This window comes from Silurus aristotelis, assembly GCF_946808225.1.
Source record: "Silurus aristotelis genome assembly, chromosome: 1".
NCBI classification, from domain to species: domain Eukaryota; kingdom Metazoa; phylum Chordata; class Actinopteri; order Siluriformes; family Siluridae; genus Silurus; species Silurus aristotelis.
In genome coordinates this window covers 40,731,105-40,757,324 of record NC_139574.1, presented here as the reverse complement: position 1 = coordinate 40,757,324, position 26,220 = coordinate 40,731,105, and the positions used below count along the sequence as shown (strand labels likewise).

General features: G+C 39.4%; 3 protein-coding genes across 3 annotated transcripts in view; 2 read left to right on the top strand and 1 right to left on the bottom strand.

Annotated features, from left to right (window-relative positions):
- LOC310734048 (uncharacterized protein) overlaps positions 1-26,220 on the top strand; it is a gene marked incomplete at its 3' end in the record, with an annotated part of 170,190 nt that overhangs the window by 54,238 nt on the left and 89,732 nt on the right. The gene's annotated exons all lie outside the window — the stretch shown is intronic.
- LOC310731514 (uncharacterized protein) overlaps positions 1-26,220 on the bottom strand; it is a gene marked incomplete at its 3' end in the record, with an annotated part of 236,384 nt that overhangs the window by 125,685 nt on the left and 84,479 nt on the right. The gene's annotated exons all lie outside the window — the stretch shown is intronic.
- LOC310734055 (polyadenylate-binding protein 1-like 2) lies at positions 10,519-16,573 on the top strand (the record flags this gene model as incomplete). Its single annotated transcript, XM_083555660.1, has 7 exons — positions 10,519-10,659; positions 12,467-12,650; positions 12,877-13,046; positions 13,202-13,317; positions 13,448-13,598; positions 13,816-13,953; positions 16,565-16,573. Exons 1-7 carry the CDS (start codon positions 10,552-10,554, stop codon positions 16,571-16,573), a joined length of 876 nt encoding a protein of 291 aa, XP_083411786.1. The 5' UTR covers positions 10,519-10,551.

Below are 26,220 nucleotides of genomic sequence, written 5' to 3'. Positions count from 1 at the left end.
TTGAAACAATTGTTACATTTCTGAATGTCAGTGAAAAGTTTTTAACAATTTGGAGTTTTACTAAACAAGATTTGTTAAAGTACCTGTTCATTTTTTTTTTGCTTATTAGTTCCAGGAGTTTCTTAGATTATAATTTTCCTACAGTAATTGTGCATTCTAATGATGTAAAAAGGGGCTGCATGTACATCACTAGCTAGCATTTTGTAAATCAAACACTTCTGTAAAGTTTTCCTTTTTTTTAATGACATGATGCAGTTTGAAGATGTAGAGTTTCAGCTTTACTGCACAGCTCTGTGTGTAAAATAAGTGATTTTTTTCCAGGAATTTCTTGAATTCAGATTTTATTAAAATATAAATATTTTTTAATTTCTTATAACTGCATTTGCATATTTTAAAATAAGGAACATTTAACTTTTGTAGTTCAAACAGCAGCAATAACACTTAAAGCACTACACTACAGAAACAATATAAAAGAAAGTTTTCTACATTTCTCTAATGCTGTTGAGTAACACAGTTTACAGGCCTAAGAATGTAACACTAGCTTCAAAATCACAACCTTGTTTCTGCCTGGTGTCGAACCAGGGACCTTTCGCGTGTGAGGCGAACGTGATGACCACTACACTACAGAAACTACCGCAGGGAAAAGCTTCTTGGTCACTGTTTGCACTTTTGCATACATTCACAGTTTCAGTAGAGCAGGAGAATGAACCGGTTTGCTGAGGAGTTCAAAACACTATCGTTCTTCTAGCATAGAAGCAGTCTCGCTTCTATTTGCTTCCCTTGAACACTTGGCGTTTGTGTATTAGATGGACCCACCAGTCATCATAGACACCGGCAAAACATTTCAAAATCACTTGGCTTCTTCTTCTTCTTATTATTATTATTATTATTATTATCCAACTCTTTTTTATTGATGCACTTCAAACAGAAAGACACTCAGGCGAGAAAGACAATGATACAGTGGTTAATTTAGTCCAACAACAAGAAATTGGTCTCTCTCTTTCTAAGTTATACACACAATCACAATCATGAATGTGAGCATCAAGAACAGGAGAAAGAAAGAAAAATAAAACAAAATAAAAGATTTTGCACCTAAGTACATTAACACTCTCAAAGATATGTTTTCATTTCTCCTTTCTACATCTACCAAGAAGTCAGGGGCAAGGGGAAGAGCTCAAAAAGGCTAAACAAAGAGAACAGGATTTTATTTTCCTCTTTCTCTTAAATATGATAAGAATGGTTGCCAGGTGGTGTAAAACTTTTCCGTAATACCAAGTAATGTAAATCTGATCTTTTCTATTTGAATAAACTGAGACAGGTCATGTATCTAATGAGAAGAACTGGGTGGGTGAGGATTCTTCCAATTCAGTAATATAAGTCTCTTTGCTACTATTAAACAAAAGGCGAGCATGTTTGATTGTAAGGATGACAATGAGGGATTTGTGGGCTTGAGTCCAAATAATGCTATTAGGGGACATGGTTTAATATCTAAAATGAAGTATTCAGAGATTGATTTAAAAATTGATGTCCAGTAAGAGGTCAAGGCTGGTCTGATTCTCCGTTACTCTTTATTTTAGAAAGCGATGAAGATCCCGATTGAACAACGAATGAAAAAATAGTTTTATAAATATTAGAGACAGTACCCTTACAAAGTTTTGTTTCTAAAACTCGATCAATCTCTTGTTTAGGAGGTGGGTGCAGGAAATGAGAGAATGTGTTCCTTACAAAATCACGAATTTGGTGATATCGGAAAAAATGAGTTTTAGGGAGGTTGAATTTTTCTGACAGGTAGAAAAAAGTGACAAATGTATTCTCCTGAAAAAGATCATTAATGTTTACAATGCCCCTTCTAAACCACAGTGCAAAGGATCCGTCCGAAATAGAGGGTAGAAAGGAGGGGTTTTTATATTTAGGAGACAGACCTGATGCTGCCTGGAAACCGAAATGTTTTCTAAATTGTTTCCAGATTTTAAGGCTTTGTAGAAATAAAGGATTGAAGGAGTAATCGGATGTTTTCAATGCTAATGAAGAGCATGATATAGCATGCAGAGGCACGTGAGGACGGACGAGGTCAGACAGGAGTCTCTCCGTGGACTATGATGTTTGGCGACGGTATTGTGATTCGTGGTGAGAGTAGGGAGCAGGTTGAGAAGAGTCTGGAGACGTGGAGGTGCGTCCTGGAGAGAAGGAGAATGAAAGTCAGTAGACGTGTGTGTGGATGAGAGGGAGAGCAGTGGAGTGGTGAAGGTGTACGAGTTTAAATACCACAGTTTTGAAACCATCTCAGAAATCGTTTGTGGAGGTCATGACACGATCAATTGTCCTTTTAAAGATTGCGAGCTGACAACCAGTGTCCTTTCAACTTTCAGTAGCCATGAATCTGAAGGTTTGAACTTTTTCTGTCTTTTAGGCTTCTGATGTGCTGCCTAAAGAAAATCTAGAGCTCTCAGAAGGTCTACCTTTGTTTATGAGGGAAAAGTCTGAACACTTCCTGAAGTCTTGCCTGGTAAGTGTGTTATCAGTGTGTTATAGTCATATTTTCTCATACCTGAGGTACAGATCCTGTAAAGAGAAAACTGTTCCAGCACAAATGAAGTGATACACTATATCGGCAAAAGTATTGGGACACCCCCTGAACAGGTTTCATTACTTTTATATTTATTATAGTAACAAAAACACAAAAATGTTGAATAATTTAATATTTCATTATTTTGTACATTTCCTTTGATTTTTAATCATTGGACATGAAGAGGTTCAACATTGGGTTTCTCTCATATTTCTCTGATGCGCTGCACATTTCTTCTCTTTCTCACACTGATTTAGAGAATCCTGGAGCTCCATGCTGGTTTTGTTCCAAAGTGACCTCCAGCTGAGCAACTGCAATTTCCTGATTTCGTATTTTTTTGTATGTTTGTCACACGTTAATGTTTCAGATCATCAACCTCATTTAAATATTAGTAACAATAACACAAGTGAACATGCAGTTTTTAAATGGTCTCTTTCTCATGGTGGAGTCATGAACACTGACCTTAACTGAGGCATGTGAGGCTGCAGTTCTTTGGATGTTGTTGTGGGGTCTTTTCTGACCTCTTGGATGAGTCGTCGCTGTGCTCTTAGGGTAATTTTGGTCGGCCGGCCACTCCTGGGAAGGTTCTCCACTGTTCCATGGTTTTGCCATGTGTGAATATACACAGTGGTTCCTGATTTCATACTACTACAAAAGTATGTACTTGATATACAATGCTATTTTTTCCTTTTTTTTGTCTTTTAACAGTCATTTAGTTGAATCTTCTGAGGAGAAGTGGGTTCCACACACCAGCCATCAACCAGAAAAGAGGTTCAAGCAGTCTCCAAACTCAGCACCTGTTTCAGCTCTACCAGTAAGAGTGAGAGACAGAAAATCCCAGTCTTCACTGGTTGTATCCCCCAACACACCTGAATAGAGGTGGAATCAGGATTTTACACACCAGTCAGTCTGTAGACCATCTGTCATGCCACTTGTTGATAAGAAGATGTTGGAAATGGGCTACAAACTGTTTGTTGACGACTTCTACACAAGTCCAGCACTGTTTAGAGATCTCCTAAAAAATAACATCTGAGCATGTGGGAAAATTCAGTCCACAAACCCTCAAACCATCACCAACAAGCTTCTGAAAAAAGCTCCTCGAGGCCTCATCACTGGCTGAGAGAAGAGGATGTGCTGTTTGTAGAATGTAAGGATAAAAGGAAGGTCCAGATGTGCTCCATCATTCACAGAGGCACTGAAGGAAGCATTGTGCTACTTTTATTTTCATTACTTTCTTCTTCTACTGTTTTTCTAATGTTCAAATACCAGTCTTATGCTTATTGTGTGAATGTTATTATTCCCAGTACATTTGGTTATCAGGCTGCTTTTCCTCAAACAGACGGAGGGAGAAAAGGACTACACACAGTCTCAGATTAATGTTTATAGGAAACTCGTTTTTATTGTATTTTCTTCAAAGTTGAAATATAAACTATAAACATGTGACTTTTAACCCGTCACTATTCTGGATTGTTTCAGGACCGAATTCATGTATTTATATATTTTAAAAAATAACTTCAGCATTTTTGGATGATGTAAAGCCCAAAGTGTGTTGTTTTAAAAGAGATGTAAATTGTGTATGTAGCACACTGTTGTCAGGAACTTTTACCATTGAAAGTCAGGAAGGTCATTTTCAGCTGTGAGGCCCAAAAGTGGGGCTGAAACCGAACAGGGTTCAAGAAACCGGGTTTATTTTCATATAAGTAACAGTATTTAGTTCAGTAAACTTAAGTTGATTTAAAGGAGAATTCAGTGCTGTTTAGTTCAGTAAAGTCTTCATTTAATCCAAAACTATTCGATACATTAAGTTCAATTATCCTCAAATTAATATTTTTACATTCAATAAAAACAAATCATCCAGTTTTCATTGATGTTTATTTAGTGAATAATGCATTTTAAAAACAAATGGTTTCAACCTTATAGTTGAGGGGAAAAAGAAGATAAAAATTCACCAGTCGTTTAAAACAAAACCAATATAGAAACATTTCTTCCAGCTCGTAAATCCTATAAAACATTCAGCATTAAACATGAACTTCCAGCAGATGAACATCTCATAATACTGTCTGGAAGTGAGAAATGTACAGGTTGTTTTTACTCCATACACATGAACTTACTTTGATCAGAAACACAATCATACTCCAAATCAATTAATCAATAAAGTCAATAAAAGAATCCCAAACTGCTGTGTGTCTTGTCCTCGCTATTAATGACGTCATTAGAGCTCCACTACTTCTAATTACCTGCTGTGACAGTGAGCTCTAATACACATCACACTGCCACCTACTGGTCATTTATGAATCTGCAACATTCATAGAGTCACTCCGGTCAACTTCCGGTTCTCAACTCGGATTCACTCGCTTTATACACAGTTTACAGCCGTTTTTATCTTATTTATGACTGTAATATCGCTCTTCTCTCAGAAACAACAGAAAAGCTGTGAAGACATGATATTTTATCCGCTCCTTACCTCTGTAATGTGCGCATGCGCATAGTGTCAGGTTAAGAGAGACCGGGTTACGTCACAGACGGAGGGTGGGGGCATCTCCCTGTGACGTCACAGTAAGGCAACGTCTATAATTGGGAACGCGTCTCTGTTTCTCTCATTTCCAAGGTTTGTGCGTGTGAGTAAAGAGGCATAAACATGGAGCTCTTCAGAAGGTTGAGAAAGTTTTTTCAAAGCAGAAGAACAAAGAAATCTAAGCAGATTGCTGAAATGAAGGAGAAGCTGGAACTCATGGAGAAAGTAGTAGAAGACTTGGATGCATTTTCTCTTCTAATGATAGAGAAGATAACAGAAGAGAAAGAAGAGAAAGCCGTTCTGCTACAGATGGTGCAAAAGTTGGAGGCTACTTTGGCTTCTGAGCGAAAGCAGCAGGAACAGGACATAACTGAGAGAAGCCAGAGCTGGACGAGAGAACAACAACAACTGGAGGAACGTGTTGCTCAGCTTGAGTTTATTTTGGAACAGACCACCATGGAGCTCCAGTCTTCCCTGGAAATCAATAAGGAACTGGAGAAAACTGTAGACTGTGAGAAAGAGACCTGAAACAGAGAACAAGAGAAAGTGGAGGAACATGTTGCTCAGCTCGAGGTCACTTTAGAACAGACCACCATGGAGCTCCAGTCTTCCCTGAAAATCCATGAGGAACTGGAGCAAACTGTAGAATGTGAGAGAGAGAGCTGGAGAAGAGAACAAAAACAACTGGAGGAACATGTTGCTCAGCTTGAGGTCACGTTGGAACAGACCACCATGAAGCTCCAGTCTTCCCTGAAAATCCATAAGGAACTGGAGAAAACTGTAGAATGTGAGAGAGAGACCTGGATGATAGAGCAAGAACAACTGAAGGAACATGTTGCTCAGCTTGAGGTCACGTTGGAACAGACCACCACGAAGCTCCAGTCTTCCCTGAAAATCCATGAGGAACTGGAGAAAACTGTAGACTGTGAGAGAGAGAGCTGGACGAGAGAACAAAAGAATTTAGAGGAACATGTTGCTCAGCTTGAGGTCACTTTGGAACAGACCACCATGGAGCTCCAGGATACTCAGAATCACTGTGAGAAAGTGAAAAATAGTGCAGAGCAGGAGAGAGATCATTTAATCACAGACAAAGAGCGACTGGAGGAACGTGTTTCTCAGTTTGAGCCCACGTTGGATTTTGAGGAAAAACAAGAGGACGAAAGAGAGAAAACTAAACTTGACATAGAGGAGAGGAACAACTTACAGCTTCAGACCAACAGGGGGCTCCAGGATACCCAGAATCTCTGTGAGGAAGAAAAGAAGACTTCAGAGAATAAAACAGAACATTATATGAGAGTCCGAGAGCGATGGGAGGAAATTGTTGCTCAGCTGAGACAAAAAAACCTTCAAAAGAAAAGGAGAAATAGAAAAAGAAGAAGACGACAAGAGAAACAGAGCGTCTGAACAATTTTACTACAGCGAGACACAATAAACACTATTAAATAAATAAAGATTTTGAATTTCAATCATGTCTAATGTCTCTTCATCACAGAGAGCATTCAATGATGGTATTTTTTTTTTTTGAAATCCACTTTAGTAAAGTCAGTGATGTTTGATGTCCTTAAAGAAAAGAAATTTGACAGAAACTGAAGTTGAGGTATTTTCTTGCAGCTTTAGTGCTTTGTTCATTTTGAGCTCTGAAAGCAATATAGCTGACAGTTAATGTGGGGCAGAACCTGATTCACTTAAACATCTGTACTTTATAATTAATCGCATGGATTGGCACAAGAAAGTGGATGATCTTTCAGCAGTTATTCTGACAGGGTTAACACTGGATTCACCTCACAACACCTGAACACTACTGCTGGATGGAGCAGCGGGTGCGTGCACGAGCGGCGGTTGGTGAATGGAGGGTGGAGCCGGGGGGAAACGAGCGGTGAGAAGCAGATCTGTGGCTGATGGGACTAATCAGTGTGCTCTGTTTTAGTGACTGGTGACGAGGAGAAAAAGGAGAAAGACACCGAGCAGAGCTGAGCACGTGTGTGTGTGTGTGTGTGTGTGTGTGTGTGTGTGTGTGTGTGTGTGTGTGTGTGTGTGTGTGTGTGTGTGTGTGTGTGAGAAGTACAAAACAGATTAACAAATCCGAAAACAAAATAACAAATCCGAAAACACAAGTCAGACAAACCGGAAAATGTAGGTATAGTTTGTGAATTTAAACTTACCGATCATTGGACAAGACACCTGTCAGTCAAGATATACAGGTGAATGACAGGTGTCTTCTTCAATGATTGATAAGTTTACATTCACAAACGATACCTACCTTTTCCGGTTTGTCTGACTTGTCGCTGTGTTTTCTGATTTTTTTTAATGTGTTTCGTGCAATGATTCAGACAAACCGGAAAAGGTAGGTATAGTTTTGTTTCCTTTGCAGACTTTCCTGAAGCCCCTAAATTAATAATGGTCATAGTGACATTGGTAACATTGCATTAATGTTATAATATCTGATAGCCATTAGAGGGCGCTCTCGTGCTGCATGTGGGTGTGTTTGCAGTGTGCAGAGTAAACGAGTAAAAAACGCTGTGCAGTCATGTCTCTGGTTCTTTCTGCGCATGCTCAGAACTTAATGGGATAATATGTGTTTTATAGCATAATGATGCAAACATAACATTATTTACATTCATCACATTACTGTGCTGGAAAACAATACAAATTAAATAAAATAGAAGAAAAAGTGTAGAAGAAGAAAAGCGGGACAAAGACAGAGGTAATGAGATGTAATGAATGGTGATGATCATATAAATAAACTCAGTTTAGTAAAAGTTTGTGAACAAACTTTATATTGGTCCAGTTTTTAAAGTTTATTCTAAAAGTTATAAATAGTGTAATAAGTGGACAAGAAATATGAGTTGTTCATGTCACACAGATTTTTTATTAATTTTTTTATTTTAATTCAGTGTCATTACAAAATAGGTTTAAATTTGTAGAGATTTTATTTGGACAAACATATCGGACAAAAGAAATCAGCAACATATATTGGTCATCCTGTATCAGTCGACCTCTAGGTGTGAGTTTAAATGATATGCTCAGTTGTATGTATGAGATAATTGTAGTCTGGACGGTGAGACGCCACTAAGCGTTAATATTATAATAATTACACTGATCTATTAGAGACGCTTATCAGAAAAGTCCGAATCAAATCCACTCACAAGTGCAGCAGATTCATGTGATGTGAAATAAAGTCCTAATGGCAGCAGCATTATACAGTCATATATATATTTCTATAAAAGAGCTCTGATACGGATTTCAGTCTTTAAGAAGAACATCTTCAGAGGGGTTTTTTCTCGTCCTGGTATCATAAGTGTAGATAAACATAGGTTGTGTTTAATTGACAGCCCTGATGAAGTCTGATGACCTGAAGAGGGTGGAGCTGAGACTTCAGACAGCAGACGGACTTCTGAGGAGGAACATCAGCATCACACGAGAGGTTAGAGGTCACCCAACCTGTAATTAATCCTGGAGGAATTAAGTGTGATTAGAGAGATAGCGATTTAAATGTGTTAATGCAGCTGTGTGTGTGTGTGTGTGTGTGTGTGTATCAGGTGAGTGTACAGTTCAGTGAAGTGCTGATACACCTTCAGGACAGACTTCTGTCTTCAGAAGTCACACTCCTCACTGTCTTACACACACACACACACACATAAAAAAAATAAATATATATATACATACAGTGTTGGAAGGTAACGCATTACTTTTAAAAATAAAGTAACTTTGTTACCGTTACCGTATGGTAACTTTTATAAAATGAATGAATTTGGGCTGAAGTGTAGACTACAGTCTAACCTGTTTACAGCAGAGACGCATTGTAGGATTGGAGGATGAACCACTGTAAACATGAAGAAGATGCACTGTGGGCGTGTCTCTGTTTATTCAGGTCTGTGCGGCAGTAATGGCGAGTCGAGGCGAGAGCAAGACGAGTTTCTCAAAGTGGAAATACGCTCATTATTTCACTTTAGTTGAGCATAAAGACAAAAAGTTTTTAGTCTAATGTAAGCTGTGTCTTTCTGGTTTGAAGGTCGTATCTACTGTGATAGCAACACCTCCAGAAACTCCATGCCTGAGGAGCTAGAAGCTAGAAGCTAACCCGGTGTTCTGTTCTACATTGTTGATAGTTTTCAGCTGTGAAAGGAACATGTTTAAGAGCTCAACACAACAGCTTTTATGATGCAGAAGCCACTTTAGTTTTTGATTGTGAATATATTATTCAGCTTGTTTTGTTATTTATTTCAGAAATCCTTGTGATATATTCAGTTTGTGCTGCTCTGACTTTAATAAAATAGTGTTTAAAAATGACTGTGTGTTTAAGTCAGTTTTGTGTTTGTAGACCATAACACATAAAAGGGCATTAATGGGAACATTAAAGAAGGTTCTTTGAAAAAGTAACTAAAAAGTTACTTTTAACAGTAACGCATTACTTTTTGGTGTAAATAATCAACAAAGTAACTGAGTTACTTTTTGAATGAATTAACTAGTAACTGTAACTAGTCACTATTTCTTAGTAACCAGCACAACACTGGGCACGAGTTTGTCCATCTTTTATTCTCCAGGCGTTCAACTGTAGTCCACGGCACGTATATTTTCTGGAATTAGACTTTAAGAAAACTCTGGTAAAATTTACTACATGACCAACCACATGAACCACAATAGACTTGTGCATATTTTCCTGTATTTTATTGTCTATTATGGTGTTGTTCTGGTTGTTGTTCTGATCTTTGGTGATCATGATGTACTAATATACTGCAGCACTTCATGTGTTACTGTCTTTTACAATGAACTGCATTAACATACAGAACAGATCATTAGAAAGAACTTTTTTGTGTATGATATTGTGTATTAATGTATTTTTGCGCATGGTAATTGTACATTGCATCACTTTTCAAGCTACTATCTCTTATTATATGTTACGTTAACGACATAAACAACAACAGATTCATGTATCTTAAAAACTAAATTCTCATACGTGCATTACATTTACATTAATGTGTTTTTTCGTGAGCTCATCAGTGCAGAAGAGGACGATGAGTGGACGTCTCGACTGCGGCGGTAGAGGACGATGAGTGGACGTCTCGTCTGCGGCGGTAGAGGACGATGAGTGGACGTCTCGACTGCGGCGGTAGAGGACGATGAGTGGACGTCTCGACTGCGGCGGTAGAGGACGATGAGTGGACGTCTCGACTGCGGCGGTAGAGGACGATGAGTGGACGTCTCGTCTGCGGCGGTAGAGGACGATGAGTGGACGTCTCGTCTGCGGCGGTAGAGGAACAATGAGTGGACGTCTCGTCTGCGGCGGTAGAGGAACGATGAGTGGACGTCTCGTCTGCGGCGGTAGAGGAACGATGAGTGGACGTCTCGTCTGCGGCGGTAGGGGACGATGAGTGGACGTCTCGTCTGTGGTGGTAGAGGATGATGAGTGGACGTCTCGTCTGTGGCGGTAGATGATGAGTGGACGTCTCGTCCGCGGGGGTAGTTGACGATGAGTGGACGTCTCGTCTGTGGCGGTTTGGCAGCACTGGGGTTTGGCTCTGAAGCTGGAAACACACCTGCTCCCCGTCAGAAGAAATGGTTCGATCTGTTTTATAAGGTTTGTGCTGTTAAAATGTGTATGAGAACATGATTAAACACCGGTACCATAACCTAAAGGTCTTTATTTGTACAGAGTAAGAAATGTCCAGTGCAGGTCCACGGCCAGTCGAAACGTTCCGGTGGACCACAGAAACGTCTTTGTGGATTCCACCCTCCTAAAGTGTTCATTTCAGACTTTCAGGTGATCATCTCTTTCATGTCACGTCACTGTGGACCTGCACAACTATATTTGTGACCACACTCATGTGCTTTAAATGTCCTCTGCTGTGGGATGCAGAAATAATCGTTGCAATATTTATTTTTATTTACAAAATCTCAATAAAGTGATGTTTATGTAACAAACCGCACTGGAAGAAAGACAGACAGGCAAAAGTTCACCAAGCAGAGCTTCTTTATTTTCTTTCGTTTTCACCCTGGCGTTTTCCTTTCCAGTGCTCACACCAGGGTTCACCCACACACTCACGGTTCTGGACGCCTTTTCTTTTTTGACGTTCGCCGGTGGTCCCTCCCTCACGCTTTCTCTCTTTAGCGCCCGCCAGAGTTTCCTCACGCACCGGCACAACTTTTCTTTGCGTCCACACGAGTTCACTTTGCGCCCGACGCGTCTTCCACCGGCGCCCGTCTGCGCTTATTTCCCCTTCAGCGACCTTCCGCTCGTCTCTCTGCTTGGTGTCCCTCTTTTTTTTTGGTGTCACCAGACTGAAACAGAGCACTGATTAGTCTCATCAGCTGCAGGTGTTTCTTACCGCTCGTGCCGTCCGGCTCCGCCTCCACTCGCGCACCGCTGCTACAGTTTACATCCCTAATCATATAGAACAATATCTGCTTTATCTATTCCCATTTCTCATCCAGTGATCAAATAGTGGAAGCACTGAGATCATTGTAAAAGACTTTGGTTTTTGCTCAAGTGTGTTAAAGTGTGTTATATTTATAGATCTTCACTTCACTTCTGCCCTCAGACTCTCACTAGTGTACAGAGATGATTGTGGATTAAACATATTAATGTGTGAATGTTAGATTCTGCGATGTTTCTTCTTATTTAAATCTGTAAAAAATACCAGGACTTAAAGGTAAATAAAACCTGTGTTCCACACTCTTTATTGTTCTTTTACCAGGTCGTAAGTGTTCCACCTGCTGCAAGTGTTCCACCTGCTTTACTCCACTCCTACTGCTGTAGCGCCCCCTACCTCCACCCCCACCATTATACAGCCCTTTATATGTCATTATCATCATCATTATGTTTAAGTTCATAATATACAATATGTGTCTTTACAGCCTGGTAGTCAAAGTCCATCTCCTTTAGCCAGTGATTCATCTGCATCCAGTCCTTCATCTGCATCCAGTCCTTCATCTGCATCCAGTCCTTCATCTGCATCCAGTCCTTCATCAGTCCTTCATCTGCATTTAGTCCTTCATCTGCATCCAGTCCTTCATCTGCATCCAGTCCTTCATCTGCATCCGGTCCTTCATCTGCATCCGGTCCTTCATCTGCATCCAGTCCTTCATCAGCATCCAGTCCTTCATCTGCATCCGGTCCTTCATCTGCATCCGGTCCTTCATCTGCATCCGGTCCTGCTTTTTAGACTGTTTTGTGCTTTTTGTTAACTTAATTTTTGTACTGAGAAATGTAGAAATGTAAGATCTTTTAAACCTGTATGTTTTACAATCTTTCAACATTTCAGAGTAGAAACTGATTGTAGTTCACTCATACTGATGTTTTTCTGTTTAAGACTGTAGGTTTGGTTTGGTGTTTATTCTCTTCTTTATAACTGACAGTTTGTTTGTTTGTTTGTTGTTTTTTTTAGATAAAAATGAATTCGAGTATTTCAGCACTGTATGTTGGTGATCTGCACCATGAAGTGACAGAAAACATGCTGATGGAGAAATTCAGCTCTGTGGGCCACGTTCACTCCATCCGGATCTGCAGGAACTGGAACACCGGCGTTTCACTCAGTTACGCCTACGTCAACTTTTACCAGCGAGCCGATGGTAATTAAATCCTCATTAAACCCCGATACACTATTTCTGCATCTATACCAGTTTATTGTCTACTTAATACTCCAGGAGTAATTTCTGTATTATTTTACTACTTTATTATGTGAATATGGTCAGGTTTTGTGCCTTAAATAAAATTTGAGAGTGTTTTCTCCTCACCCATCTTTCCCCAGTCTTTTTTACTGAAATGAATGACCTGTAATGAATTTTGTTTCCTCAGCTGAGCGAGCGTTGGCAACACTTAATTGTGAGATCCTTATGGGGAACCCTATGAGAGTCATGTGGTCTCAGAGGGATTCCACCATGAGGAAAAGCGGCATCGGAAACTTGTTCATCAAGAACTTGGACCTGGAGAAGATTGACAGCATGGCCCTTTTTGACCTGTTCTCAGTCTTTGGGAAGATCCTGTCATGCAGGATTTGTGCTTTAAACTGTTTGGATCTGAATTACATCTGTATAGCATGATTAGCATGTTTTCTACAAAAGTCCTGTATTAGATCTGTTTGATATGAATTGTGTGTTGACATGACGTGTCTCTCCTGAAGGTTGTCCGTTACAAGACGGGGACAAAAGGATATGGATACGTCCAATTTGAGTCTCCAGAGGCGGCGAATTTGGCAAAAGAGAAACTCAATGGCAAACCTCTTAACGGCCATAAAGTGTAAGCTATTAATATAAAGTGTGGGTTTGGTCATATGAGGGGATTTCAGTCAGCATCAGGGGTAATTTTTCTGGTGTCGGCATAAAGACTAACAGCAGTGTGTAAGAGCAGTGTCTCTGTTGTGTTACAGCTTCATCCAACACTTTAAGTCTCGTAAGGAGCGCGAGACTAAGAAGAACCACCACACCCAGGTCTTCATTAACAAGCAGAAGACCTTACTGAGACCAGAACACCAGGATAACCCTGTCCATCATAACGTGCAGAGGATGAAGAATGTGCAGGTGAAGACTGTACCCTAAACATCTACCACCCCATGCTGTCCCCATTAAAATGATTTGATGCTGAAGTTCAATATTGCAGTAAATGGGTTACTGGCTGAAAAGGTTAAAGATCCTCCTCTAGCTGGTTCCCTCAAGAGCCTCCTGCTAGCAGTGATGATGATCTGATAAAACAAAATGGAATGAAGTGTTTACAGCTGTGTGTGTCTTTGTGTTACAGACTCAGAATATGACTCCCTTCACACCAAGCCAGAAGGGAGAGCGAAATAAAGAAAATGCCCCAGCAGTAAACACAGTTCCTGCTGTAGAAGAGCGCACAACTGTGGATGAGAAACCAGCTCTACCTCAAGTTCCAGCTGTAGAACAGAGTCCAGCTCCACCTCATGTTTCAGCTGTAGAACAGAGTCCAGCTCCACCTCATGTTTCAGCTGTAGAACAGAGTCCAGCTCTACCTCAAGTTCCAGCTGTAGAACAGAGTCCAGCTCCACCTCATGTTCCAGCTGTAGAACAGAGTCCAGCTCCATTTTATGTTCCAGCTGTAGAACAGAGTCCAGCTCCACCTCATGTTCCAGCTGTAGAACAGAGTCCAACTCCACCTCATGTTCCAGCTGTAGAACAGAGTCCAGCTCCATCTCAAGTTCCAGCTGTAGAACAGAGTCCAACTCCACCTCATGTTCCAGCTGTAGAACAGAGTCCAGCTCCATCTCATGTTCCAGCTGTAGAACAGAGTCCAACTCCACCTCATGTTCCAGCTGTAGAACAGAGTCCAGCTCCATCTCAAGTTCCAGCTGTAGAACAGAGTCCAGCTCCACCTCATGTTTCAGCTGTGGAACAAATTTCAGCTCCACCTCATGTTCCAGCTGTAGAACAGAGTCCAGCTCCACCTCATGTTTCAGCTGTGGAACAAAGTCCAGCTCCACCTCATGTTCCAGCTGTAGAACAGAGTCCAGCTCCACCTCATGTTTCAGCTGTAGAACAGAGTCCAGCTTCATCTCATGTTCCAGATGTGCAGGATGTATCAATGGCTGCAGCACCTCAGAAGCGCTTAACCATTTACATGTTGGAGTCTGCAGATTTTGAAATGCAGATCCAGATGGCACGTAAGTGTTACACTCTCACACACACACACACACACACACACACACACACACACACACACACACGCACACAAGCAGCTTCAGTAACTCTCTCTCTCTCCCTCTCTCTCTCTCTCTCTCTCTCTCCCTCTCTCTCCCTCTCTTTCTCCCTCTCTCACTTTCTCTCTCACTCTCTCTCACTCTCTCTCCCTCTCTCTCTCTCTCTTTCTCTCTCTCTCTCTCTCTCTCTCTCTCTCTCTCTCTCTCTCTCTCTCTCTCTCTCACTCTGCAGATGATCACCTGTTGCCTCTGGTAGAGAAAATCCAACCGGCTGAAGCGAATAAAATTTCATGGATGCTGATTGGGAGTGAAAACAACTTTGAAATCATGAACATGATTTCTGATCCTGATCTTCTGCGAGCAAAAGGCACGTCTTAAGTTTGCCAATGACCATTTGGATGATCCAGAGGAGTCATGGGAGAAAGTCATGTGGTCAGATGAGACCAAAATAGAACTTTTGGGTCATAATTCCACTAAACGTGTTTGGAGGAAGAAGAATGATGAGTACCATCCCAAGAACACCATCCCTACTGTGAAGCATGGGGGTGGTAGCATCATGCTTTGGGGGTGTTTTTCTGCACATGGGACAGGGCGACTGCACTGTATTAAGGAGAGGATGACCGGGGCCATGTATTGCGAGATTTTGGGGAACAACCTCCTTCCCTCAGTTAGAGCATTGAAGATGGGTCGAGGCTGGGTCTTCCAACATGACAATGACCCAAAGCACACAGCCAGGATAACCAAGGAGTGGCTCTGTAAGAAGCATATCAAGGTTCTGGTGTGGCCTAGCCAGTCTCCAGACCTAAACCCAATAGAGAATCTTTGGAGGGAGCTCAAACTCCGTGTTTCTCAGCGACAGGCCAGAAACCTGACTAATCTAGAGAAGATCTGTGTGGAGGAGTGGGCCAAAATCCCTCCTGCAGTGTGTGCAAACCTGGTGAAAAACTACAGGAAACGTTTGACCTCTGTAATTGCAAACAAAGGCTACTGTACCAAATATTAACATTGACTTTCTCAGGTGTTCAAATACTTATTTGCAGCTGTATCATATAAATAAATAGTTAAAAAATCATATATTGTGATTTCTGGATTTTTTTTTTTTAGATTATGTCTCTCACAGTGGACATTCACCTACGATGACAATTTCAGACCCCTCCATGATTTCTAAGTGGGAGAACTTGCAAAATAGCAGCGTGTTCAAATACTTATTTTCCTCACTGTATATATATATATATATGATGTGTAGACTAAACCTCCTCTGCATTTTTCTTTTAGGAAACAAAGATGCTCTTTGGCACAAAGAAAAAGAGGAAGAACAAGAAGATATATTTATAATAATAATAATAATAATAATAATAATAATAATTTTTTTAAATATGATATTAATATTGCATGTTATTATATTTTTTTATGTTTATATACTTATAATATATTATTTAGGATAATAAATAAAGACAATCCACAATGTAAATGTTTTCGAGTGTTTTGAATCGTGATTATTAAACATTTTATAAGAACTTTAAGAGGAACTTGTCAAGTGATTGTGATACACATGCATGAAAGAAGAACATTTTAATAAATATTTTCCTGAAACCAGCAACAAATCAACATCACACTTTTAAACCTTCATTCATACATATTTATAAAATCAAAGCTTTTAATGTATCAATATTTTTAAAACTACAAAAGCTCTTTTTTAGCCAGTGACATACAGTGCAGTATTATAGCCTGATGATTTTCATTTCTTTCATAGAGATTTTATACAAATAGTTTGTAATTCTTCTTTCTAATTTTATTCTGCATGTGTGGGTGTTTCCTCTATTTGTGCACCAGCTCTCATAACAGTTCCTACTGCTGTAACTGTATAATAAAGGCATTTAAAACACTATAAATATATAAAAAGTGTCTACGTCCAGCTGGTTCAGCATTTCCATCATGAATTCCACTGATGCTTCATCTGCTTTAGAGTCACGTGAGCTCCATCCACCAACACTACAGGGATGTGGAGCTCACTGCCACGTACCGTTTCATTTCACTAATTCTCCAGGGCAGACCCCCGAGTAGATGTCAGAGGGGTAGAATCAAATCTGCCCTTCCCAAGTGATGTTATTGGAGTAAACATGAATAAACCTCTACCTTTTCCCAAATCATCCCCTTAATCCTTTTTTAAAGGAAAGAACAGTATGTAGAAATAAAATCCACCCTCCTATAAAATCTACAGCTTTAAACCCAACTTGTAATCTCACTGAACTGAAGCATTGATTCACTTAAATCATAGTACATTTGTATCATTTGTAATGTATTATTAGTGCAGTTGCAGCTAAATGTAGAGCTGCTACTAGATGAAAAGGATTAGAGGTGATGTGGGGCTTTTGTGTGTGTTTTCAGAAGAATCCAGACTCTGGTGAGGACTATGAGGTCTGTGCTGATGATCACTAAATTGACTGAAGATCACGTTTAGGTTCTTAGTGGTTTTTGATGAGGAACATAATCAGGATCCCCACTCTGTTCAGATTGAGTTTATAATTGTTTACATCATAAACATATAAAGTTCATATATATATATATATATATATATATATATATATATATATATATATATATATATATATATATATATATATATATAAATAATTAGAATAATAATAATGAAGATGATAATGGGTTCAGCAGGTTCACAGAATAATTCATGAGTCACTGTTCTATGTACAATAAAACATTTTATTTTTAATAACTGAAAATGCTACAAAAATGTCAAACGATAAATTATAATTGATGCAAACACACAAAGGTACAAATACAAATACAAAACAATAGATACAAATAGCAGTAAATCCACAAAAGTAAAATCATAACACAACTATATAATATTAGCACAAATATTTATAAACAGTAAAATGATATCAAGTCTCTGAGTGGCTTAAAATACCAGAAATAAATAATTAGAGGAGCAGAACTGGAATAAACAGCAGGTGTGGCTGCAGATGAAGGACTGGATGCAGATAAAGGACTGGATGCAGATGAAGGACTGGATGCAGATGAAGGACCGGATGCAGATGAAGGACTGGATGCAGATGAAGGACCGGATGCAGATGAAGGACCGGATGAAGGACCGGATGCAGATGAAGGACTGGATGAAGATGAATCACTGGCTGAAGGAGATGGACTTTGACTACCAGGCTGTAAAGACACATATTGTATATTATTAACTTAAGAATAATAATGATGATGATGATAATGACATATGAAGGTCTTTTTCAATGACATGAATCTGCATTGGTACATTTACATTAGGTTTGGCTGCTGAATTCTTGCTGAAGGATCCAGCAAACTATGACTTTGTAAACTGTGTGCTGAAAATGTAAAGATCTGATTTCCCTTTTGAAGAAAACACAAAATCTTCCATCCAATAAAAGACAATATGACTATAAAATATAAAAATAAAGAATGAGCAGTGATAATGTAAGTGCAGGCTGTATAATGGTGGGGGTGGAGGTAGGGGGCGCTACAGCAGTAGGAGTGGAGTAAAGCAGGTGGAACACTTGCAGCAGGTGGAACACTTACGACCTGGTAAAAGAACAATAAAGATTGTGGAACACAGGTTTTATTTACCTTTTAGTCCTGGTATTTTTTACAGATTTAAATAAGAAGAAACATCGCAAAATCTAACATTCACACATTAATATGTTTAATCCACAATCATCTCTGTACACTAGTGAGAGTCTGAGGGCAGAAGTGAAGTGATATGAAGATCATGAGCTCTTCTACAGCTTACTGGTAAGTGTGCCATTACTGCCACCTAGCGGATAATTAACAAATAAACTCTCAAATACAGGTAGATTCACACCTGTATTGTATTGTATTGTATTGTATGTTGTATCCTCAAAGAAACACAAACAAATAGAAGACAGTAAAAGAAAAAGGGGGAAAAGAAAATTACTGTAAATTGGTTTTTAAAGAACATTTAGGAATTTGAAGCAGAAGTCAGAACAAGAAAAACACAGGTAGGAACCGAACCTCAGACCCCACTGTAATGTAGAACACAGACACACTGTATGACATTAAATCAGTTCACATTTATTAACAACATCCCGACTTCCCAAGCCATGGCATAATGACACCAGACTCTTTCTCCAAATAATTATAGAGGATCCTCACATACACAAAGCTTCTGTGTCTAAACTGCAATTTCTTGGGGGAATCTTGGGGCATGTTTTCTTCATGTAAACAATGAGTCACGCCTCAAAAAAGGTTAAAAACCACTGCCTTATGGGTAATAAAAGACCAATAATCAGGATCTCAGGTCTACATTCCTTACTATTGAAGTAAACAGGACCAATACAGAACAGTTCATCAGACAGGAACACACACTGATTAGTCCCATCAGCCACAGATCTGCTTCTCACCGCTCGTTTCCCCCCGGCTCCACCCTCCATTCACCAACCGCCGCTCGTGCACGCACCCGCTGCTCCATCCAGCAGTAGTGTTCAGGTGTTGTGAGGTGAATCCAGTGTTAACCCTGTCAGAATAACTGCTGAAAGATCATCCACTTTCTTGTGCCAATCCATGTGATTAATTATAAAGTACAGATGTTTAAGTGAATCAGGTTCTGCCCCACATTAACTGTCAGCTATATTGCTTTCAGAGCTCAAAATGAACAAAGCACTAAAGCTGCAAGAAAATACCTCAACTTCAGTTTCTGTCAAATTTCTTTTCTTTAAGGACATCAAACATCACTGACTTTACTAAAGTGAATTTCAAGAAAAAAAATACCATCATTGGAAGCTCTCTGTGATGAAGAGACATTAAACATGATTGAAATTCAAAATCTTTATTTATTTAAATAAATTAAAAAAATGAAGATGGTGAAACAACATGCAGACTAAAGTACATGAAATGTTCGTATTTCACCATCTTCCTCTATTCCTGAATCATTTTCCATTTCTTCAAGTTGCTTCAACAGATCCTCGAAGCTGTCGACATCAAAGGCTGGTACAGAATCCAGGATCTCTGTGCTGTTGTGGGGGTCTTCAGTATGATTCTGGGCTCCAGACTGGTTAAAAAAGCCATATTCCTCATTCAAAATGGAAAAGATGTCGTTGTTGAGCAAAGTGATTTCCTCCTCGTCCTCGAGCTGAACCTCACTGCTTGTACACTCAGACCCATAGCAGGTGCTGTAAACAGAAGTGCACAATTTTAGCTGCATATTAAAGTAAATGAGTGGCGATTATGGCGATTATTTAAGATGCAGAGTAAAACTTCATTTGCATGTCATTCTTCTGAAACTGTTCCAATGCAGTTTACTAACTCACTTGGTCTGGCAGAAAGTCGACTCAGAAACAGAAGGGAAAAGAGGAGGATCAAAGCAGAAGTCTTTAGGAGACAGCAGTTCTTGGTGGCTAAGGCCGGGGAACTGATCACTAACTTCAGGCACGAGGTCATGGACTGGTACTTCTTCTGGCATGTTCATGACTATGTGGTGGTTTGGTTGATGATCAGGTCTCCTCTGTGAGTCACTACTCTGCACACTGCCTTTTCTCCTTCCCTTCTTTGGAAGCGGTTTATAAACCCAATCTACATGATAGAAAAGAAGAATTTAAAGAGTAAGAAGCAACATAAAAACAATAAAAGTATTAGAATTGAATTTGTTTTTGTTATTTTGTCATTTGTCTATAAAGAAAGTTCACCTACCAGGAAACAACTGTTCGTGTTCCTGTTTAAGCCTCCATGATTCAGTGTAGTAGGGTTTCTTCTGTTCTTCACTCAGTTTGTTCCACTGGATCCCAAGCTGCATGCTGATCTCTGCAGAGCTGCTATTTGGATTGGCCTTGGAAAAGATGGGCCTCTGTTTCCTCGCCCAAACCATGTAGGCATTCATTGGTCTTCTGATGTTGCCTTTTTTATCTCTGCACTTGGCAATGTTAAATTTATCTACAAAATAAAAGCTGTTACCCGTCTTATTATCTGTCATTATTTCTCCTTCTTTCTTCTGAAAGTCGCTCTTTCTGGCTGAAAAATCTTTTTTGGTGTCTTGGAGAGCGGATTGTTCAAAACATTGACGCTTATCACTAAAAACAATTAAAAACATTTCAGATGTTTGTTTGCGCTTCATTGCTGTGATCAGTAAATGTTTGTGTTGAACTGCAGCACAACAAAGTTGTCATGACAATAAAAGCAAGTCCAGGGCGCTATCAGAGATACCGACGTCACAAAAGAGGCGGGGCTTCAATGATTCAAATGCAGACGCGGAAGCTGAAAACGGGTGCTGTAAAGACAAGCGAAGTGGTGTGTAATTGTAAACCCTACACCAGTTCCTATAGCGCTCCTCTGTTTAGACACAGTAAGGTATTAAAATATTTAGAATTATATTATTTAATAGAAAACACGTGTTTGCAGTTTGGAATGTGATTTTGATAAAAAAATTATGGGGTTTAATTTGATGGGTAATTAGTTTGTACTGCATGTGGTGACCTGTTGTTGTTATACTAAAGTGACCATTAGGGGGAGTAGAAGTGCATTGAAAATAGAGAATGAGAGAACACGTGATTAGCGCGTGTCAGATCTGTGTTATGAGCTATTAGAAAATAAATCATTCATTCATGCTACCTGGCCTCGCTTCCTTCTGTTTCCTGACAACACTGCACTTTTAACAAACACTTTATTTAATTTCCCTTAGATTATTCATTATACTTACCTTCTCTGAACTCTGAACACAAACAGATGTTTTACTTAAACACATGGTAGTATTTATAGTCTCTGTTTATCTTTCAATCATAATCATCTACTTATTAAGACGTTTGTAAGCAAGAAATTATCATAAGAATAAAATAATCTGGTAAATTAATCACAAGGTAAATTAACTGTAATACATATTTTTTATTGAATACATTCAAGTCCAAAACTGTATTTAAAAAAGAAAAAACATTAATGAAAGATGTGATTGATTTTGATCTGCTGCCAGTCTTTTTACAAGCACTTAGTGTTTTCTCAACTGGTCCACGACTACACCATAATATGTATGGGATTTTTATATTGGTATTAAAATCAGAAACTAAACTCCTATAAAAATCATCTCAGCAGTAATAAAATCAAGATTTGGTGATTTCTGTAAAAAGTTTGGTGTGGAATGGACGTCTCTGTTCACCTGTGTACAGCAGCACATGGGGAGGACAACAAATAATGACAAGAAACAAAAAAGTGACAAACTTCATTTAGATTTGACTTTTCCTTCATCACCCTTATAACTGACATGCCATCATTATACACACACAATGAATGTAACACTGATTTGAGGTGATCCATGAAAAAAAAAACACTTTCTATTAGTCAGTTCTATAAATGTTAGTTTTAAGACTAACGAGGCATAAAAACAATTCAAATGTTTACACGTGAGATTCGTAACACCACTTCCACAAATACAAAGTGCCCTAGTGTGAGATTTGATCAGTTCACAGCAAAAACAACTTCCTCCTTTCTGCAAAATCTTAATATTTAAATTCTTGTTTGGTCAATTATTCCCTGGTTCTCCTACAGCTGATGTTCTACTGTATACACAACACATCATCTACAGGAATCTTTGATATCCCCAGTACTGAGGTGAGATACTGAACAGAAACGAGTGAGATGAGACTTTAAACTGTTGCTCAGAGAGGAGACCATAACATCTTCTCTTCATCTTCTTTCTCTTGATCTCCTCATCTTTTTCCTTCTTCTCCTGATCCCCTGGTGTTGGACAGAAATCCCTCTGTAACCTATAACATAAAGCTGTTCAAACACTATGTGCTCTGTATTCATCTCTATGTGAGGCTCATGACTGGTAGGAGACGAGCTGCTTGGAGGAGACCGAGTCCTCACAGGGGACGAGCTGCTTGGAGGAGACGAGTCCTCACAGGGGACGAGCTGCTTGGCGGAGACCGAGTCCTCACAGGGGACGAGCTGCTTGGAGAAGACCGAGTCCTCACAGGGGACGAGCTGCTTGAAGGAGACTGATGCTGTATCCTGTCTCCGTCTTCTTGTGTCTGAAGAGACAAACACACAGTGAGATGCGTCTCGTGAAAGGAATCTATAATCAATATTACCTTCACCACCAGCTTGTGTGTTTAAACCTGAATAAATCCTCTATTAAACAATTAAAAACATTTTAACAAGTTATCACAATTTATATTTGAGTAAATATTTGAACACTTTGTCTTTTCCTAACACTGTTTATCAGTTCATTTCTGCTGAACTGAACCCATTTTTCTTTCCTCTCAGTTTAACAGCAGTTACTGAAGCACACAGAGGAACAACTCAGTCATACACTACACAGATTTTTTGTGAACTATAAGTAAAATTATGTACTAATGTAGCTTATGATATCTTATTAAATATAGTTTTATTCATCTTTTAGTCAAAAAGTAGACGTTTCTAATAAAATAAACACAAAAGCAGCGCTAGCAAACCCGGCTAGCATGAGGCTAATGATGATGTCTCCTACACCATTAGCCGAAAGGTCCATTTCTGCTCACTGCAACATTTATGGAAATATTATCACTCTTTATTATCATTCTTTATTTATTTTAGACAAATGTATCCACTTTTTCCTGCAAGTCTGTGATCTTTATGCTAATGATCAGGAGTAAACACAAAATGAGGAACATCGCTTTTCCCCTCTTCACTCAGGTACCGATGGTCCTCATCACCTTTCCGCCTGTTTGGGGATTTTATGGGTGATTTGTTTCTCAATATTAATAATAATAATAATAATAATAATAATAATAATAATAATAATAATAATAAAAATAATAATTATAATAAATGATCAACTCTGTGTTTTAAAGAAAATAAAATCCATAAAGCTCAGAAACTCACCGTTCCAGGGGTCGTACAGTTCGCTTCATCCCGGCAGAGGGTCTTCATCCTCCACCTGGAACACGGCGTCTCTCGAAGCTACAGGAGGAAAATCCAAGTGATGCTGAGGAAAGAAAAGTCCAACCAAATAATATCAAATATATAATATAAAATATTTCATATAATAAAAATCAAAAGTAATATTTCAGAGTTGAATCCCAGTGGAAACGCGACTGATCCGAAGCTGCTGCTTGTCAGCTGATACACACTGTGTGGTCAAAAGTATTTGGACACTTGTCTTTTCCAGCCAGATGTGGTTCATAAATTCACATAATTCACATGCACTTTAATGCACCATACAGCCAATTAACATGCAAACTGTTGAAACACTTCATATAAACAGAATGTAGAATCACTGAAAGCATTTTAAATGAGATTTAAATACCCGCTACAGAGGGAAGCAGGAGCTTTTCTGTAGCTATTATTGCTTATATGTTCATGGCACAGGACCAAATATCAGTTTATTTTATCTTTCTATAATGAGCTGAAATAAAACATAAATGCTGCGGTGCCAATGAAAGATTAAGGAGAAAAAGAGTCTCCAGGGACCATGATGATTTCTTGGCCTGGATGATGACTGGATAATAAGCTGATTTAGATTCCTACAGCTGTGCTCCTGGATCTATGTGCTGAATTGGGTCCAGTACTACAGAGGGAAACACACCAGAACCATGCCATCCCCATCCAAATACAGGTCCTCACCACTCTGGGGTTAATGACAACAGGTTGTTTCTAGTAAGAAATGGCAGACAGGGAAATATTTTATATAAATATTATATATAATCTACTTTTTTACAAAAACCTTCGTTAGATATAATATAATTTTATTAAATCTCATGCTATAGGTCTGGTATCTGCCCCTGAGTGCCATAATGCCTGTCATTTTGGATGTTATTATTAAGGTGGGTAGTCGATACATCAGGTTTCCCTTCACTGTGGCACACTGACCTGCTTCAGCACATGATTCCTTTATCCTGACACATAGCAGTGTAGGGAACAGACTACAGGCAGCTGCAGGATGTGATGACTGGCTTCTTGGTGACTTTAACAACATGTAGAAATTGTAAACATTGTCCTGATGTAGTCTATAATATGACAGGTGACAGAGGCTTCACCCCTCAGATGCTCCTCACCTCCTTAAATGCAGATGTGGAGCTCCGGATGTCTTAACTGGTAGATTTCTATACCACCCGGAAAAAGTGTGTAAGATTATCAGGGTGTGTGGTGTTTTGCACAATGTGGCACTGAGGACCAGTTTCCCTCTCCCTCCTGACCTCCCTCCCCCTCAGCATTATGACCCTGAGCCACAGCCCCCTGCCCCACAAGAGGGATATCAACAAGATGCAAGAATCCATGAGGAGGTCATATGCCATTTGAAAGGAAGACAAAAATCATGGTTTAAGTTCATCTTTTAATAATTGTGCAATTTTACTTTTGTCACATTTTCCCAAAAGTTTATCATGTGGACTTTAATTATTTAGTTTAAAAGCTTTCTTCAGTTAAGAAACACTGATTTAGAATCAGGATTTAAATGATGTCGAACACTTCAATAAACAAGTGATTTCATATTTTAGATTTTTATTGATTTTATTAATTATTATTGGACATGGAGAGGTTTAGTTTTCAGTTCCTGTCCTTGATGTCCAGACTCACTTGCCTTTTTTTTCTCTCTTTTTTCCTTTTTTTTTTACTAGAATGGGTGATAGCCGTCTGATCCAGTGCGGCAGGGGAGCAGATATAGAACTGTGAGACTTCAGTGCAGACCACACCTCATCGTGAAACCTCAAACCAACACCGTGACGTCTCGATAAGAATACCATTGAGTCTGTTCTGATTGTGTGACATTTGCGACAAAGGATAGGACGACAATTCCAATCACGATGTTTCGCTGGTTCAGTTGTCCATAGAACATAGCCACAGAAGGTGATGGTGTAGTACGTTACAAAGGTGCTTTGCATGACGAAGTCCGTGAAGAGAAAACTGTGAGTTCCCGGAGCAACCAGCGAGCTGGCAGGAACTTCAAACGATTGGGCAAGGGTAATAACCCTACGCACATGAAAGATACGGGTGATCAGCTGAAGTCCTGCAGGAAGATCATAGACAGAGTTCTGGATGGAATCTAGCCACATTCCATCTGGGGAGAACATGTCAGCGTGGTGCAGAATGTCGATCACCGGTCTGAACGGGTCCGCATCAGTTTTCCAAACAAATTCGTCCTTTTCTGGAGGAAACCTGAACCATTTACGGGGTAAATGATGGCACCGTTTACCTAAAGGACAGGTGGGCTGCTCCAGGCACCACAGGCGGTGCTTTAGAAGAACAAGGAAAAAACAAGCATGGCAGGTAGCTCTAGAGGTGTCAAAGTTGAAGCGATAGCCCTCAGCACATGCTTCGATGTGCGCACACGTGCCTTGATGCAGACGCATACCTTGCAGAAGCCTCCTTTGTTCACCAGCTGCCATGTTCCTGCACACAGCATAAAATACACACAACAACAACATGATTTATATACGATATTATCAAAGAATCAGAATTAAAGCGTAGAAAGGGTTTAGTGCTTTTAGTTATAAGGAAACGTTTGTTACAGTCATTTTTTCTCA